Genomic DNA, 13039 nt, shown 5'->3' with positions numbered 1-13039 from the left:
CTGTAACCCTCCTCGCACTGCTCCAGCGAATCCCAGGCGGGCTCCGGCACTCTCCCTGGGTCGACCGCCAGGGAGACAACCTTCCCAAGTTGTATAGTCCAGATTCTGCTCCCATGTCCAGAAATCCTGACATCGCTGCCTCTCCTGCTCCTGCCCGTTACCACGCTGCTTGGTCCTGTTGTGGTGGGTGGTTTTGTAATGGCTTTCTTCCGCTGAAGGAGAGGAGGACCAAAATGCTGTGTGGTTAGTGTTCAACATGTTTACTATAGACGATAAACAAGAACACTACAAAATACAAAACAACAAATGTGAAAACCGAAACAGTCCTATCTGGTGCAATGACACAGACAGCAATTAACCACCCACAAAGTACCCACAGAATATGGCTGCCTAAATATGGTTCCCAATCAGAGACAACGATAGACAGCTGCCTCTAATTGAGAACCAATCTAGGCAACCATAGACTTACAAACTACCTAGAAAGGAAACAGCCCCATAAACATACAAAAAACCCTAGACCAGACAAAACGCATAAATCCCCCATGTCACACCCTGACCTAACCAAAATAATAAAGAAAACAAAGATAACTAAGGCCAGGGCGTGACAATTTCTCTCTCTTTAGTTCGCTTTTTATTTCACTATCTTTCTCTCTCCCCCCTCTCTATTTCTCTCTCTTTCTCCTGTCTCTGTTGGAGTTGAACCTACTATTGCTGTACAGTTGTTGTAGAGTGTATTGATGTTAAAATGCATGTTAAATACGGCTTGATTTGATGTATGTCTCTCTCTAGGTGTTGAACCTGGTCCAGTCCTATGTGACCCTCCGGGTGCCCCTCCACGTCTCCTATGTGTTCCACTCCCCGGTTGGGGCAGGGGGCTGGCAGCATTTTGACCTGCAATCTGAGCTACGACTCACCTTCGTATACGACACTGCCATCTTGTGGCGGGACGGCATCGGCAGCCCTCCTGAGGCTGAGCTACAAGGCAAGTCTCACATCAAATGAAATATATTCAGAAGTCATTTCAGTCTTTACAGAATGAGGCAAAAACAAACAAATACAACACTGTCTGGTGTACTTTGACCACAGATGATATGGTTATGTTATTGCTTCTACAGCAATTAATGAGGATGTGTTAGCTTGGTGTGACTGCAGGTGCCCTTCACCGCACCTTCCTCAGTGGGTGGGCTATAATAGTAGGGATGTGTTAGTTCAGTGTGACAGGGAGACTGACTGGCTATATTCTGTAGGAGCCCTGTACCCCACCAGTATGCGTATCAATGAACAGGGTCGTCTGGTGGTCAACTTCAGAACAGAGGCTCGATTCAGAGGACTATTTGTCATATCACACTCTGGTATGTTCACATTATCTACTCTTTTCATACAGTACATCCACGGTCTTAAACAAGTATGTGTCTCAGAGTATGAGTGCTGATCTAGGATCACGTCCCCCCGTCCATGTAATCTTATTCATTTTGATGTAAAAGACTAAACTGATCCTAAGTCAGCACTCCTACTCTGACACACTTGATACTGTACATATTCCTCTTTAGTTCTGTATTAGCCTTACCTGTGTCTGTATCCAGCTTCCTCTCTGTCGTCCATGGTGATGTGTGCGGACCACCCTGGGGTGACCTTTAACCTCAGCCTGGTGAGGAGCGAGCCCACCTACAACCAGCCCATGCAGCAGTGGACCTTTACATCAGACTTCGCTGTGAGGACAGCATCTTTTCTTCCATCTTTAATACTGAGTTATCAATATATTTCATATCATCTTTATTTATTTATCTGCTAACTCTATGTCATAAGTGTAGCAAATCAAATCAAATACATTTTTTATTTGTCATATTGGGCCGAATACAACAACAACAACCTTACCGTGAAATGCTTACTTACAAGCCCTTATGCCATTTACAGGATTTCCTTCTTGAGTCGTAGTGTGTTATCGGCACTGGTGTATCTGGTGTAAATAAGTGTCTTATTCCCCTCTGTCTCCCAGGTGCGTGACTACTCAGGTACCTACACGGTGAAGCTGCTGCCCTGTACCTCTCCTCCCAGTCTGGAGTACTCCCTGCCTCCTGTCTGTAACCCCAGAGAACCTGTCACCTTTGACCTGGACATACGCTTCCAGCAGGTCAGATCACCCTAGGATAACTACACACTTAGAAAAAGAGGTGCTATTTAGTACCCTAAAGGGTCCTTCGGCTGTCCCCATAGGAGAACCCTTTGAATAACCATTTTTGGTTGCAGGTAGAACCCTTTTGGATTCCATGTCGAACCTTCTGTAGAAAGGGTTCTACATGGAACCCAGAAGGGCTCTACCTGGAACCAAAAAGGTTTCCACCTGGAATCAAAAAGGGTTTTCCTACGAGGACAGCCAAAGTACCCTTTTGGAAACCTTTTTCTAAGAGCGAACATCCATATCATATCATTAAAGTGTCTGTGAGATGACAATCTTTGAGTGCACACAGAGATGTACTCTAGTTGGAAACAGCTTGAGGGGTGTTTGTCTGATGGTAACACTGTGATCGGTCTGTGTTCTCTGATGGTAACTGAATGGTATGTGCTGTCCTATACTAAGATGGTAAAACCTTGTACTGTGTGTGTCCTATCCCAGGTGAGTGACCCGGTTGCGGCTGAGTTCAGTCTGAACACACACATGTTGCTGCTGTCTAAGAGAACTTTGTGGCTGTCTGACGGATCCATGGGCTTCGGACAGGAGAGCGACACAGCCTTCTCACAGGGTACTGTAACGCTACAAACCAACACAGCCTTCCCACAGGGTACTGTAACATGACAAACAAACACAGCCTTCTCACAGGGTACTGTAACGCTAAAAACCAACACAGCCTTCTCACAGGGTACTGTAACGCTAAAAACCAACACAGCCTTCTCACAGGGTACTGTAACGCTACAAACCAACACAGCCTTTTCACAGGGTACTGTAACGTTACAAACAAACACAGCCTCTCACAGGGTACTGTAACATTACAAACAAACACAGCCTTCTCACAGGGTACTGTAACGCTACAAACAAACACAGCCTTCTCACAGGGTACTGTAACGCTACAAACAAACACAGCCTTCTCACAGGGTACTGTAATGTTACAAACAAACACAGCCTTCTCACAGGGTACTGTAACGTTACAAACAAACACAGCCTCTCACAGGGTACTGTAACGTTACAAACCAACACAGCCTTCTCATAGGGTACTGTAACGTTACAAACAAACACAGCCTTCTCACAGGGTACTGTAATGTTACAAACAAACACAGCCTTCTCACAGGGTACTGTAATGCTACAAACAAACACAGCCTTCTCACAGGGTACTGTAATGCTACAAACAAACACAGCCTTCTCACAGGGTACTGTAACGCTACAAACAAACACAGCCTTCTCACAGGGTACTGTAATGCTACAAACAAACACAGCCTTCTCACAGGGTACTGTAACGCTACAAACAAACACAGCCTTCTCACAGGGTACTGTACCACTACAAACAAACACAGCCTTCTCACAGGGTACTGTAACGCTACAAACAAACACAGCCTTCTCACAGGGTACTGTAACGCTACAAACAAACACAGCCTTCTCACAGGGTACTGTAACACTACAAACAAACACAGCCTTCTCACAGGGTACTGTAACACTACAAACAAACACAGCCTTCTCACAGGGTACTGTAACGCTACAAACAAACACAGCCTCTCACATGGGCATTTATCAATCAATCCCTCACCTTATTGTGGCGGTCAGTGCTGTTTAAGATAAGGAAGGATCGGTCAATGCTGTTTAAAACTTCTTACGGCTGAAATCCCGTTAACGGGATCGTTTTGACAACAGCCAGTGAAAGTGCAGGGCGCCAAATTCAAACAACAGAAATCTCATAATTAAAATGAATGTATTATACAGAATTTTAAAGATAAACTTGTTGTTAATCCCACCACAGTGTCCGATTTCAAAAAGGCCTTACAGCGAAAGCACACCATATGATTATGTTAGGTCAGCACCTAGTTACAGAAAACACAGCCATTTTTCCTGCCAAAGAGAGGAGTCACAAAAGGCAGAAATAGAGATTAAATTAATCACTCATTTTTGATGATCTTCATCAGATGACACTCATAGGACTTAATGTTACACAATACATGTATGTTTTGTTCGATAAAGTTCATATTTATATCCAAAAATCTCAGTTTACATTGGCACGTTATATTCAGTAATGTTTTGCTTCCAAAACATCCAGTGATTTTGCAGAGAGCCACATCAATTTACAGACATACTCATCTCGAATGTTGATGAAAATACAAGTGTTATACATGGAATTAAAGATATACTTCTCCTTAATGCAACCGCTGTGTCAGATTTCAAAAAAGCTTTACGGAAAAAGCACACCATGCAATAATCTGAGTACAGCGCTCAGAGACAAAAACAAGCCATACAGATACCCGCCATGTTGTAAACAGAAGTAAGAAATAGCATTATAAATATTCACTTACCTTTAATGATCTTCATCGGAATGCACTCCCAGGAATCCCAGTTCCACAATAAAAATTAAAAAATCGATAAAGTCCATCATTTATGTCCAAATACCTCCTTTTTGTTCGCGTTTAGTTCACAAATCCAAATTCACAAGGCGCAGGCACTTAGTTTAGACAACAGTTCCATTACAGTTTGTAGAAACATGTCAAACGATATATAGAATCAATCTTTAGGATGTTTTTATCATAAAACTTCAATAATATTCCAACCGGACAATTCCTTTGTCTTTAGAAAGGAAAAGGAACGCAGCTAACTCTCACGGGCGCACGTGATCAGCTCATGGCACTCTGCCAGACCCCTGACTCAAACAGCTCTTATTCGCTCCCTCTTCACAGTAGAAGCCTGAAACAAGGTTCTATAGACTGGTGACATCTAGTGGAAGCCTTAGGAAGTGCAATTGGACCAAATTGTACACTGTATGGATAGGCAAAGACTTGAAAACCTACAAAAAAAACTACAAAAACCTACAAACCTCAGATTTCCCACTTCCTGGTTGGATTTTTTCTCAGGTTTTTGCCTGCCATATAAGTTCTGTTATACTCAGACATCATTCAAACAGTTTTAGAAACTTCTGAGTGTTTTCTATCAAAATCTACTAATAATATGCATATCTTAGCTTCTGAGCCTGAGTAGCAGGCAGTTTACTCTGGGCACCTTATTCATCCAAGCTACTCGATACTGCCCCCCAGCCATAAGAAGTTAAGTTGAGGAAGGATCGGTCAGTGCTGTTTAAGATGAGGGAGGGTCGGTCATCATGAGGTTGCTACAACCTAGCCTATGAAATAAAGTTTACAACGTAGGTGCACAGGTCAAGATAACATTTTGTGTAAACAAGGTGAGAGACAGTGACACATTCAATACCGCCTTGCAGACTCTTGCCTGCATCTAGCTGATCTAGTGTGTAATCATTAGTCCAACAGTTGCAAACGAGAGTTTCTTTTGGACAAATTCAGGTATGTTTATCCACATTTCGTTCCTTTTGCTTCCATTTAAGAAACATTTTCAACCAAATCTACCGAATGAATACACACCTGATCACACACAAACACAGTTCACTTTCATAGCACCCACATACAAACGACATAATCACTTTGCTCGTTGTATATATAATTCCTTCTCGCATCTATCTACAGTGCCGTCGGAAGGTATTCAGACCCCTTGACTGTTTCCACATTTTGTTACGTTACAGCCTTATTCTAAAATTGATCACATTTTTTTTTACAAATATATTAAAAACAGAAATACCTTATTTACATAAGTATTCAGACCCTTTGCTATGAGACTCGAAATTGAGCTCAGGTGCATCCTGTTTCCATTGATCATCCTTGAGATGTTTCTACAACTTGATTGGAGTCCACCTGTGGTAAATTCAATTGATTGGAAAAGCCACACACCTGTCTATATAAGGTCCCACAGTTGACAGTGCATGTCAGAGCAAAAACCAAGCCATGAGGTTGAAGCAATTGTCCGTATAGCTCCAAGACAGGATTGTGTTGAGGCACAGATTTGGGGAAGGGTAGCAAAAACTGCAGCATTGATGGTCCCCAAGAACACAGTGGCCTCCATCATTCTTAAATGGAAGAAGTTTGGAAACACCAATACTCTTCCTAGAGCTGGCCGCCCGGCCAAACTGAGCAATTGGGGGAGAAGGGCCTTGGTCAGGGAGGTGACCAAGAACCTGATGGTCAGTCTGACAGAGCTCTAGAGTTCCTCTGTGGAAATTGGAGAACCTTCCAGAAGGACAAACATCTCTGCAGCACTCCACCAATCAGGCCTTTATGGTAGAGTGCCACTCCCCAGTAAAAGGCACATGACAGCCCACTTGGAGTTTGCCAAAAGGCAACTAAAGACTCTCAGACCATGAGAAACAAGATTCTCTGGTCTGATGAAACCAAGAATGAACTTCTAGAGGAAACCTGGCACCATCCCTACGGTGAGGGCATGGTGGTGGCAGCATCATGCTGTGGGGATGTTTTTCAGCAGCAGAGACTGGGAGACTAGTCAGAATCGAGGCAAAGATGACCGAAGCAAAGTACAGAGAGAACCTTGATGAAAACCTGCCCCAGAGCGCTCAAGACCTGGGGCTAAGGTTTACCTTCCACAAGGACAACGACCCTAAGGTCAGAGCCAAGACAACACAGGAGTGACTTTGGGACAAGTCTCTCAATGTCCTTGAGTGGCCCAGGAAGAGCCTGGACTTGAACCCGATCAAACATCTCTGAAGAGACCTGAAAATAGCTGAAACTCCCCAAATACAGGTGTGCCAAGTTTGTAGTGTCATACCCAAGAAGACTCGAGACTGAAATCGCTGCCAAAGGTGCTTAACAAAGTAGTGAGTAAAGGGTCTGAATACTTATGTAAATGTGATATTTTACATTTCTAAAATCCTGTTTTTGCTTTTTCATTATGGGGTATTGTGTGTAGATTGACGAGAAAAAAAGCCCAATTTAATACATTTTCGAATAACGCTGTATCCCAACAAAATGTGTAAAACCTCAAGGGGTCTGATTACTTTCCAAAGGCACTGTACTTGCTCTCCTCCTCTCACATTTTCTCCTTGGCTTGTGGACTTCAGTGCACAACATATCAGCTGTCTGTGACCAGGTGAAAAAACCTTTCCAAGCCAAACCTTCATATCATGACTGCTAACCGTTACACACAGCCCACATCGTCACCATGTTAACATCATAGTCAACATACCTACTAGAACTAACTTGATACTAATCCGCTACAATCATCCTGTAGAGTGTACAGGCAGCAAGCAGTTTAGCAGTTACACCAGCTGGCAATAAATGAATACAACCAAAAGCGTACCTTGACTTAGCGGAGTTACAGTGTTGGATAGCCATAGCCATCTAGCTAACATAGCATCCCTCTCTGCTTGAGTCGGCTAAACTAGCTAGCTGCATTTGCTAGCTAAGTAAGTGGACATGAAAACAGAGGGAAAAAATACAACAAAATATAGCTATCTCTCTCGTTCCTCCTTAATGTTTTCAGAAATGTATTTGTTCAAAACTGTTCAACTATTGTCTTTCTCTCTCTTTGAGTCAACTACTCGCCACATTTTATGTTTGCAGTGCCAGCTAGCTGTAGCTTATTCTTTCTGTACTAGATGAATTATCTGTTACTTTGATTGGGTGGACAACATGTCAGTTCATGATACAATAGTTCTCATAGGTTGGATGACAGAAGTAGTACACTACATAGGGAATAGGTTGCTATTTGGGATGGAGGTAGCCCCATTGACTATCTGAATGATTGATTGAGTTATTACTGTATTAACCCAAACCTTGATCTCCTCCCAGGTGACATGATATATGGCAGAGTGATGGTGGACCCAGTCCAGAACCTGGGGGATTCCTTTATCTGTAACATAGAGAAGGTGTTCCTGTGCACCGGCGCGGATGGATACGTGCCCAAGTACAACCCCAACAACAATGAGTACGGCTGTCTGGCTGATGCTCCATCGCTGCTTTACAGATTCAAAATCATTGTAAGTACAGTACTGTGCAGGGTCCATCGTGCTCTGGCCAAAAGTAGTGCAATATCTGGGGAATAGCGTGTAATGTGGGATGTAGACAAGGATCTAGTACAGGGTAAATGCACATACATATCCTAAACACCTTTACCAATGTTGGTACAGTGTTTACTAGTGTTTCCCTCTCCTCCTCCAGGATAAGGCCCAGCCAGAGACCCAGGCCAGGTCGTTTGGTAACGTGGGGTTCAGGGCTCTGCTGGCTGTAGACGACCCTGAGGCCCTGGCCCTGGTCAGACAGCCTGGATCTGACGGCTTCAGCATGGACTCTACAGCACTGTTCCAGGTACGTCTCCCTGACCCCTATGCTACATAACACAGAATAGTGGAGAAGGAACATCCTGGTCTTTCATATTTCTAACATTCACTTTCACTGCTTTAAAGCTAGAATCCTTAGTTGCTACATCCAGTTTTGGACCAATACATTTATTATATATACCCATTGATTCTTGTAGAATATAACTTAGAAATGCCTCATAAGCTTAGTTCAACTGTCGTAACTCAAAACATGGTAAAAACTATCATGTTGATATCATGGATGGTCAGCCCTGGATTGTCAGCCCTGTCAATGAATTTGAGAGTGGTTACATTTCTCCAGGCCCATCCCTCAGCTTTTTACCAAAACAGAGGTGGGGTGTCGCTTGTTATTGTTTATATTAATGACTCTATCTTTAATGACCAGGGATTGTTCCTGTCATGATCAGGTAAACTACCCAGCCCTCATGACTAACCCTGTTCCTCTGGTGTCCAGGTGTCAGCAGGGAGAGAGTGGTTCATCCACACCATCTACACCGTCCGCTCCAGAGAGAATGCTAACAGGGGCATCGGGAAGAGAAGTCTGGAGTACCACACACTCACCCAACACAGCAGTTTGGCTGCAGGAGGCCACTCCCTGACCCAACACAGCAGCATGGACAGAGAAACCCAGCGTCAAACTATGGCTGCAGGAGGACCGTCCCAGTTTCGCTCCAGGCGGTCAGCAAACAGGGTGCCAGACCTGACAGAGGACATCGGCCTGGACAACAACCGAGGCACCAACATTCTCCATATCGCCCTGGACCTCAGCCGCCAGCGCCGCACCAGCCCCGACCGGGAGGTCCTCACTCGGGGTGTGGTGCCCAGGGAGCTGAACCATCCTGAGGAGAGCGAGGACAGCCTGGTCCTGATCATAGGGATCCTGGTGGGCCTCCTCCTCACCATCCTCATCATCATCGTCATAGTGCTAACCGTACGGTCCAGACAGGAGAAGAAGAAGATGGAGGTTCCCACAACAACGTCAAGCTCCACTGAGCCCATGGTGACATCAGGGTTCACTTGCGGTGGCTTGGACAGTTCAGAAGTCTGACGGACAGACAGACAAACGGACTTCCTTCGACATGACCACTGAGACAGAAAGACCGATGGACAGATATTCTCCACAGAAAAAAAAACACTGACAGATGTTTTTTTTTTTTTTTGTGTGCTTTTTTTTTGCAAGTGCCTCTTTTACATTTGGATATAAAGAGAGGGAGGGGACAACTGAAACAACACAGTCGGCAATGAGAGCTTTGGTTCCGTACAAAAACCTACTTGAAATCCTGCAGTCCTTCTGCTCTGCTGTAGGGGAGACCATAGAGGTTAAACAATCTCTCTCTATGGGGAGAGCCCCATCTAGGGCAGTACCTGTAACCTGTTCTGTTCAAGGCACTTGCCAGCATTCATTATTGCTTTGTTTTATGATGTTACACTTGATCCCAAAAATGCCTCTGTCCTGTAGGATGGATGGTGGTCCTGTGAGTTGGTAGAAGGACATGTAGCAGGGCTATTCAACTCCAGGCCTGTAGGGCAGGTTAACTGCTAATGGTCTTTTCTACCTGGTAGTTGATTGATTGATTGTCACTGATTGGCAGTAGAGTTCCATGATGTAATCAGTTTCTGGTTAGAATGAAAGAATGATAACCAGAAGTGTTTCAGCCTTCCAGGCCCATAGTTGAATACCGGTATTCCTGGTATTCAGTATTCAATATGATTGCAAAGTTGTCATAGAACTGTCATAGTTGTCAATGTGTATGTTTGTTTTCCCGTGTCAAGCCACTGTCAATAGTCTGCTAACACTGGGAATATGTACTACTGTAATGTTCTACTGTAGCTCTCTGTCAAACCTGGGTTCAAACATTATTTTAAATCTGTCAAGTATATTAGCTTTAGCCTGCTTTTTATATTGGTCCCACTGCAACAGGCAAGCTCAATTGATCACAGCTGAAGTATTTTACATGATTTAAAATAGTATTTGAAACCAGGTCTGCTCTCTATACTGTAGTATGGAGGCTGATTCATGTTGAAGTTCAACAGGTGCCTAAGAATCCACTGGATGTTATACTGTAGTGAGTGTCCCAAATGGCACCCTATTCCCTATTTTGCACTATTGGTAGTGCACTATATAGGGAATAGGGTGTAATTTGGGATGAATACTTAGATTTTCTCTATTACATGGTTATTCTATTTGTTTTTGTTTGTATTAATGGTTATCTATCATTTGTGCCTGCTTCTGATTTTGTATTGTCTTTAAAATAATTGCTTAAACTTGTATAATAATGTGTAATGCAGATTTGGGGGAAAATGTGTCTAATCTACTGTAGCTAATTCAGACTCAGTTACATGTTTTTCTATCCTAACAGAGTTCCAAGTTGATCACAATTTTGGGGGGGATAATTGTTCTCTCGATAGTCCCAAAATCACGGTTGTAGTGACTTTCTATAGCTATCTCCCAAATGGCATCCTATTCCCTATTTAGTGCACTACTTTTGATCAGAGGTACCATATAGGGAATAGGGTGCCATTTTGAACATATCCTATATCAGTGTGGTCCTGTATTTGAATACATACAGTACTGAATTGAATCTAATGAGAAAAGGTATATCCTGTAGGGGAGAGTAGGTAAGTTGAGCCATTTTTTACATTCAGCATCACTCCATCAATGGAAATCTAGTATTCTTTCTAACAAAGATATCTACATATATTTCAGGATGTTGTGTATCCCTGAAAATAATCAGAATTCATGTAAACATTACAGTTTTGAAAACATAGCTTGTCCAAAGAAAGTGATATCTTGGCACGACTTACCCCTGCACATTTCTGTACTGAATGAAATATTACCAGTACCTTTCTAAAACCATGTCTATCTTTACTTTCCAAACACAATTCATCACAATCACTTTTGTGTATTTTAGCCTTTCATTATACCTGGGAAGAAAACATTTACTAAACTTATCACAAGGCAAACAGTTTGACTATATTAGCCCACAAAGCTACAAGGATGCACATTCATGCTAGGTTTAGGACCTCATATTGTAGCTTATAGACCCCAACTGATGTATAGAACAATGATACGACTACCTATTTTGGTTTAGATACAAGCATCTTGAAACCTCTAACACAATAAATTCATTTGACTTGGTGAAAATCTGTTTTTTGGAACATACTTGCTTGCTTACCACTTTTTCCAAGTGGTTTCTTCCTTCAGACTCCATGAAATGATGACCTCTTCCTAAATATTTGGTCAAATTATTCATTTTGTGTATGGTTTCCTTGAGACAAGAGTGGCTCAACTTACCCCTTTGACTCAACTTACCCAACTCTCCACTAGTGAGTTGATTTTAAAGACAGCTGGTCTGCAATGTACTGTTTATAGCAGCTCTGGATGGATCCACTAGGCACAGACTCATCATATAGTGAGTAGCTTATTCCCTAAATAGGGAGTAGGGTGCTATTCTGGACTAACTCTGTTTCTCTACAGGGCTATGAAGTGACTGATCTGTACCAAATGTTCTCCAAAGGTTTTACATTCATATTTGGTATCTTACTATAAAAACATTCATAATGGGCCATGAATATTGGCTGCATCCCAAATGGCACCCTATTCCCTTTATAGTTCACTACATTTATAGTAGTGCGCGATATCGAGAAATGGGTGCCATTTGGGTCTCCGACCAGAAGGGAAAACCAACTATGATCTACTACAATCTAAATCATGGCTGTTAGAGATGTATGTTTATACATTACAGAAGTATTTATTTGTTCACATAAATATCCATAGGGATTTTGCCAATAATAAAGATCTGATATTTGTTTCCCTCTGGAGATAATTTTCTAATCTGCCACAAACCACATAAAATATGTTTCAGACATGGTTGCCACTTTTGCAATGTAATGATGCATAAAGAAAAGGTATAGACCATCACCTTGTCAATAGATGCCCCAGTTATAATACTAAGATAACATACAATGACCTCCATACTGTATCTATAGATAGTGACTTCATATACCCACTACTTTATAAACTTCCGATTTCTATATTGTTTGCTGTTTAATTTTTGAAAACATAAATGCTATGCAACTTACAATATCATACCACTAAAGTAGAATCCCAATATTTCTTTGTTTTTGAATATGATTATTTTTGCTGATTTTTATATTTTGTCACTGTACCACCAATAGCTCTTATATCATGTTATTAACACCACCATTATGATTTCAGGATTTTGTTGAATGCATCTAATGCCTGTGTGAGTGTATACACATGTATGTAATATATGTACTGCGAATAAATATATCGTTTGGATGTTTTGGGAATTATCAATGTTAAAGGCATATGTGCTGTAAGTATTTGTAACATAGACCTAAAGCACAAAGTGGTCTGCAAATAAAGTGTTTTCAAGGAAATCAGACTGCTCTCTTGTTTGAAAAGCAGATGTTGTGTTTGTATTTGGTCTGTTTGGAAAAGGCTACTTCCCAAATGGCACCTTATTCCCTACATAGTGCGATACTTTTGACCAGAGCCCCTATATATCGCACTACTTCAGACCAGGGCCCTATGGGCTCTGATCAAAAGTAGTGCACTATTTAGGGAATAGGAATCCATTTGGGACATAACCAAAATCTGGTTTCTGAGAAAACATGTGATGTATTTCATAATGTTCCTCCAATGC

General features: G+C 42.3%; 1 protein-coding gene across 1 annotated transcript in view; it reads left to right on the top strand.

Moving 5' to 3' along the window:
• frem2b (FRAS1 related extracellular matrix 2b) overlaps window positions 1-12773 on the top strand; it is a 114508-nt gene extending 101735 nt beyond the window's left edge. Inside the window, exons 19-26 of the mRNA XM_052521836.1 lie at window positions 790-982; window positions 1248-1352; window positions 1584-1711; window positions 1997-2131; window positions 2615-2741; window positions 7843-8030; window positions 8212-8358; window positions 8824-12773. Of these exons, the coding sequence (XP_052377796.1) occupies window positions 790-982; window positions 1248-1352; window positions 1584-1711; window positions 1997-2131; window positions 2615-2741; window positions 7843-8030; window positions 8212-8358; window positions 8824-9417 (1617 nt within the window). The 3' untranslated portion in view covers window positions 9418-12773. The remainder of the gene's footprint in view (window positions 1-789; window positions 983-1247; window positions 1353-1583; window positions 1712-1996; window positions 2132-2614; window positions 2742-7842; window positions 8031-8211; window positions 8359-8823) is intronic.
• Window positions 12774-13039: the final 266 nt, after the last annotated feature.

Source organism: Oncorhynchus keta, chromosome 1 (assembly GCF_023373465.1).
Source record: "Oncorhynchus keta strain PuntledgeMale-10-30-2019 chromosome 1, Oket_V2, whole genome shotgun sequence".
Classification (NCBI taxonomy): domain Eukaryota; kingdom Metazoa; phylum Chordata; class Actinopteri; order Salmoniformes; family Salmonidae; genus Oncorhynchus; species Oncorhynchus keta.
Note: the sequence above shows the minus strand (reverse complement) of the source record. Positions and strands in the feature narration are given on the sequence as shown.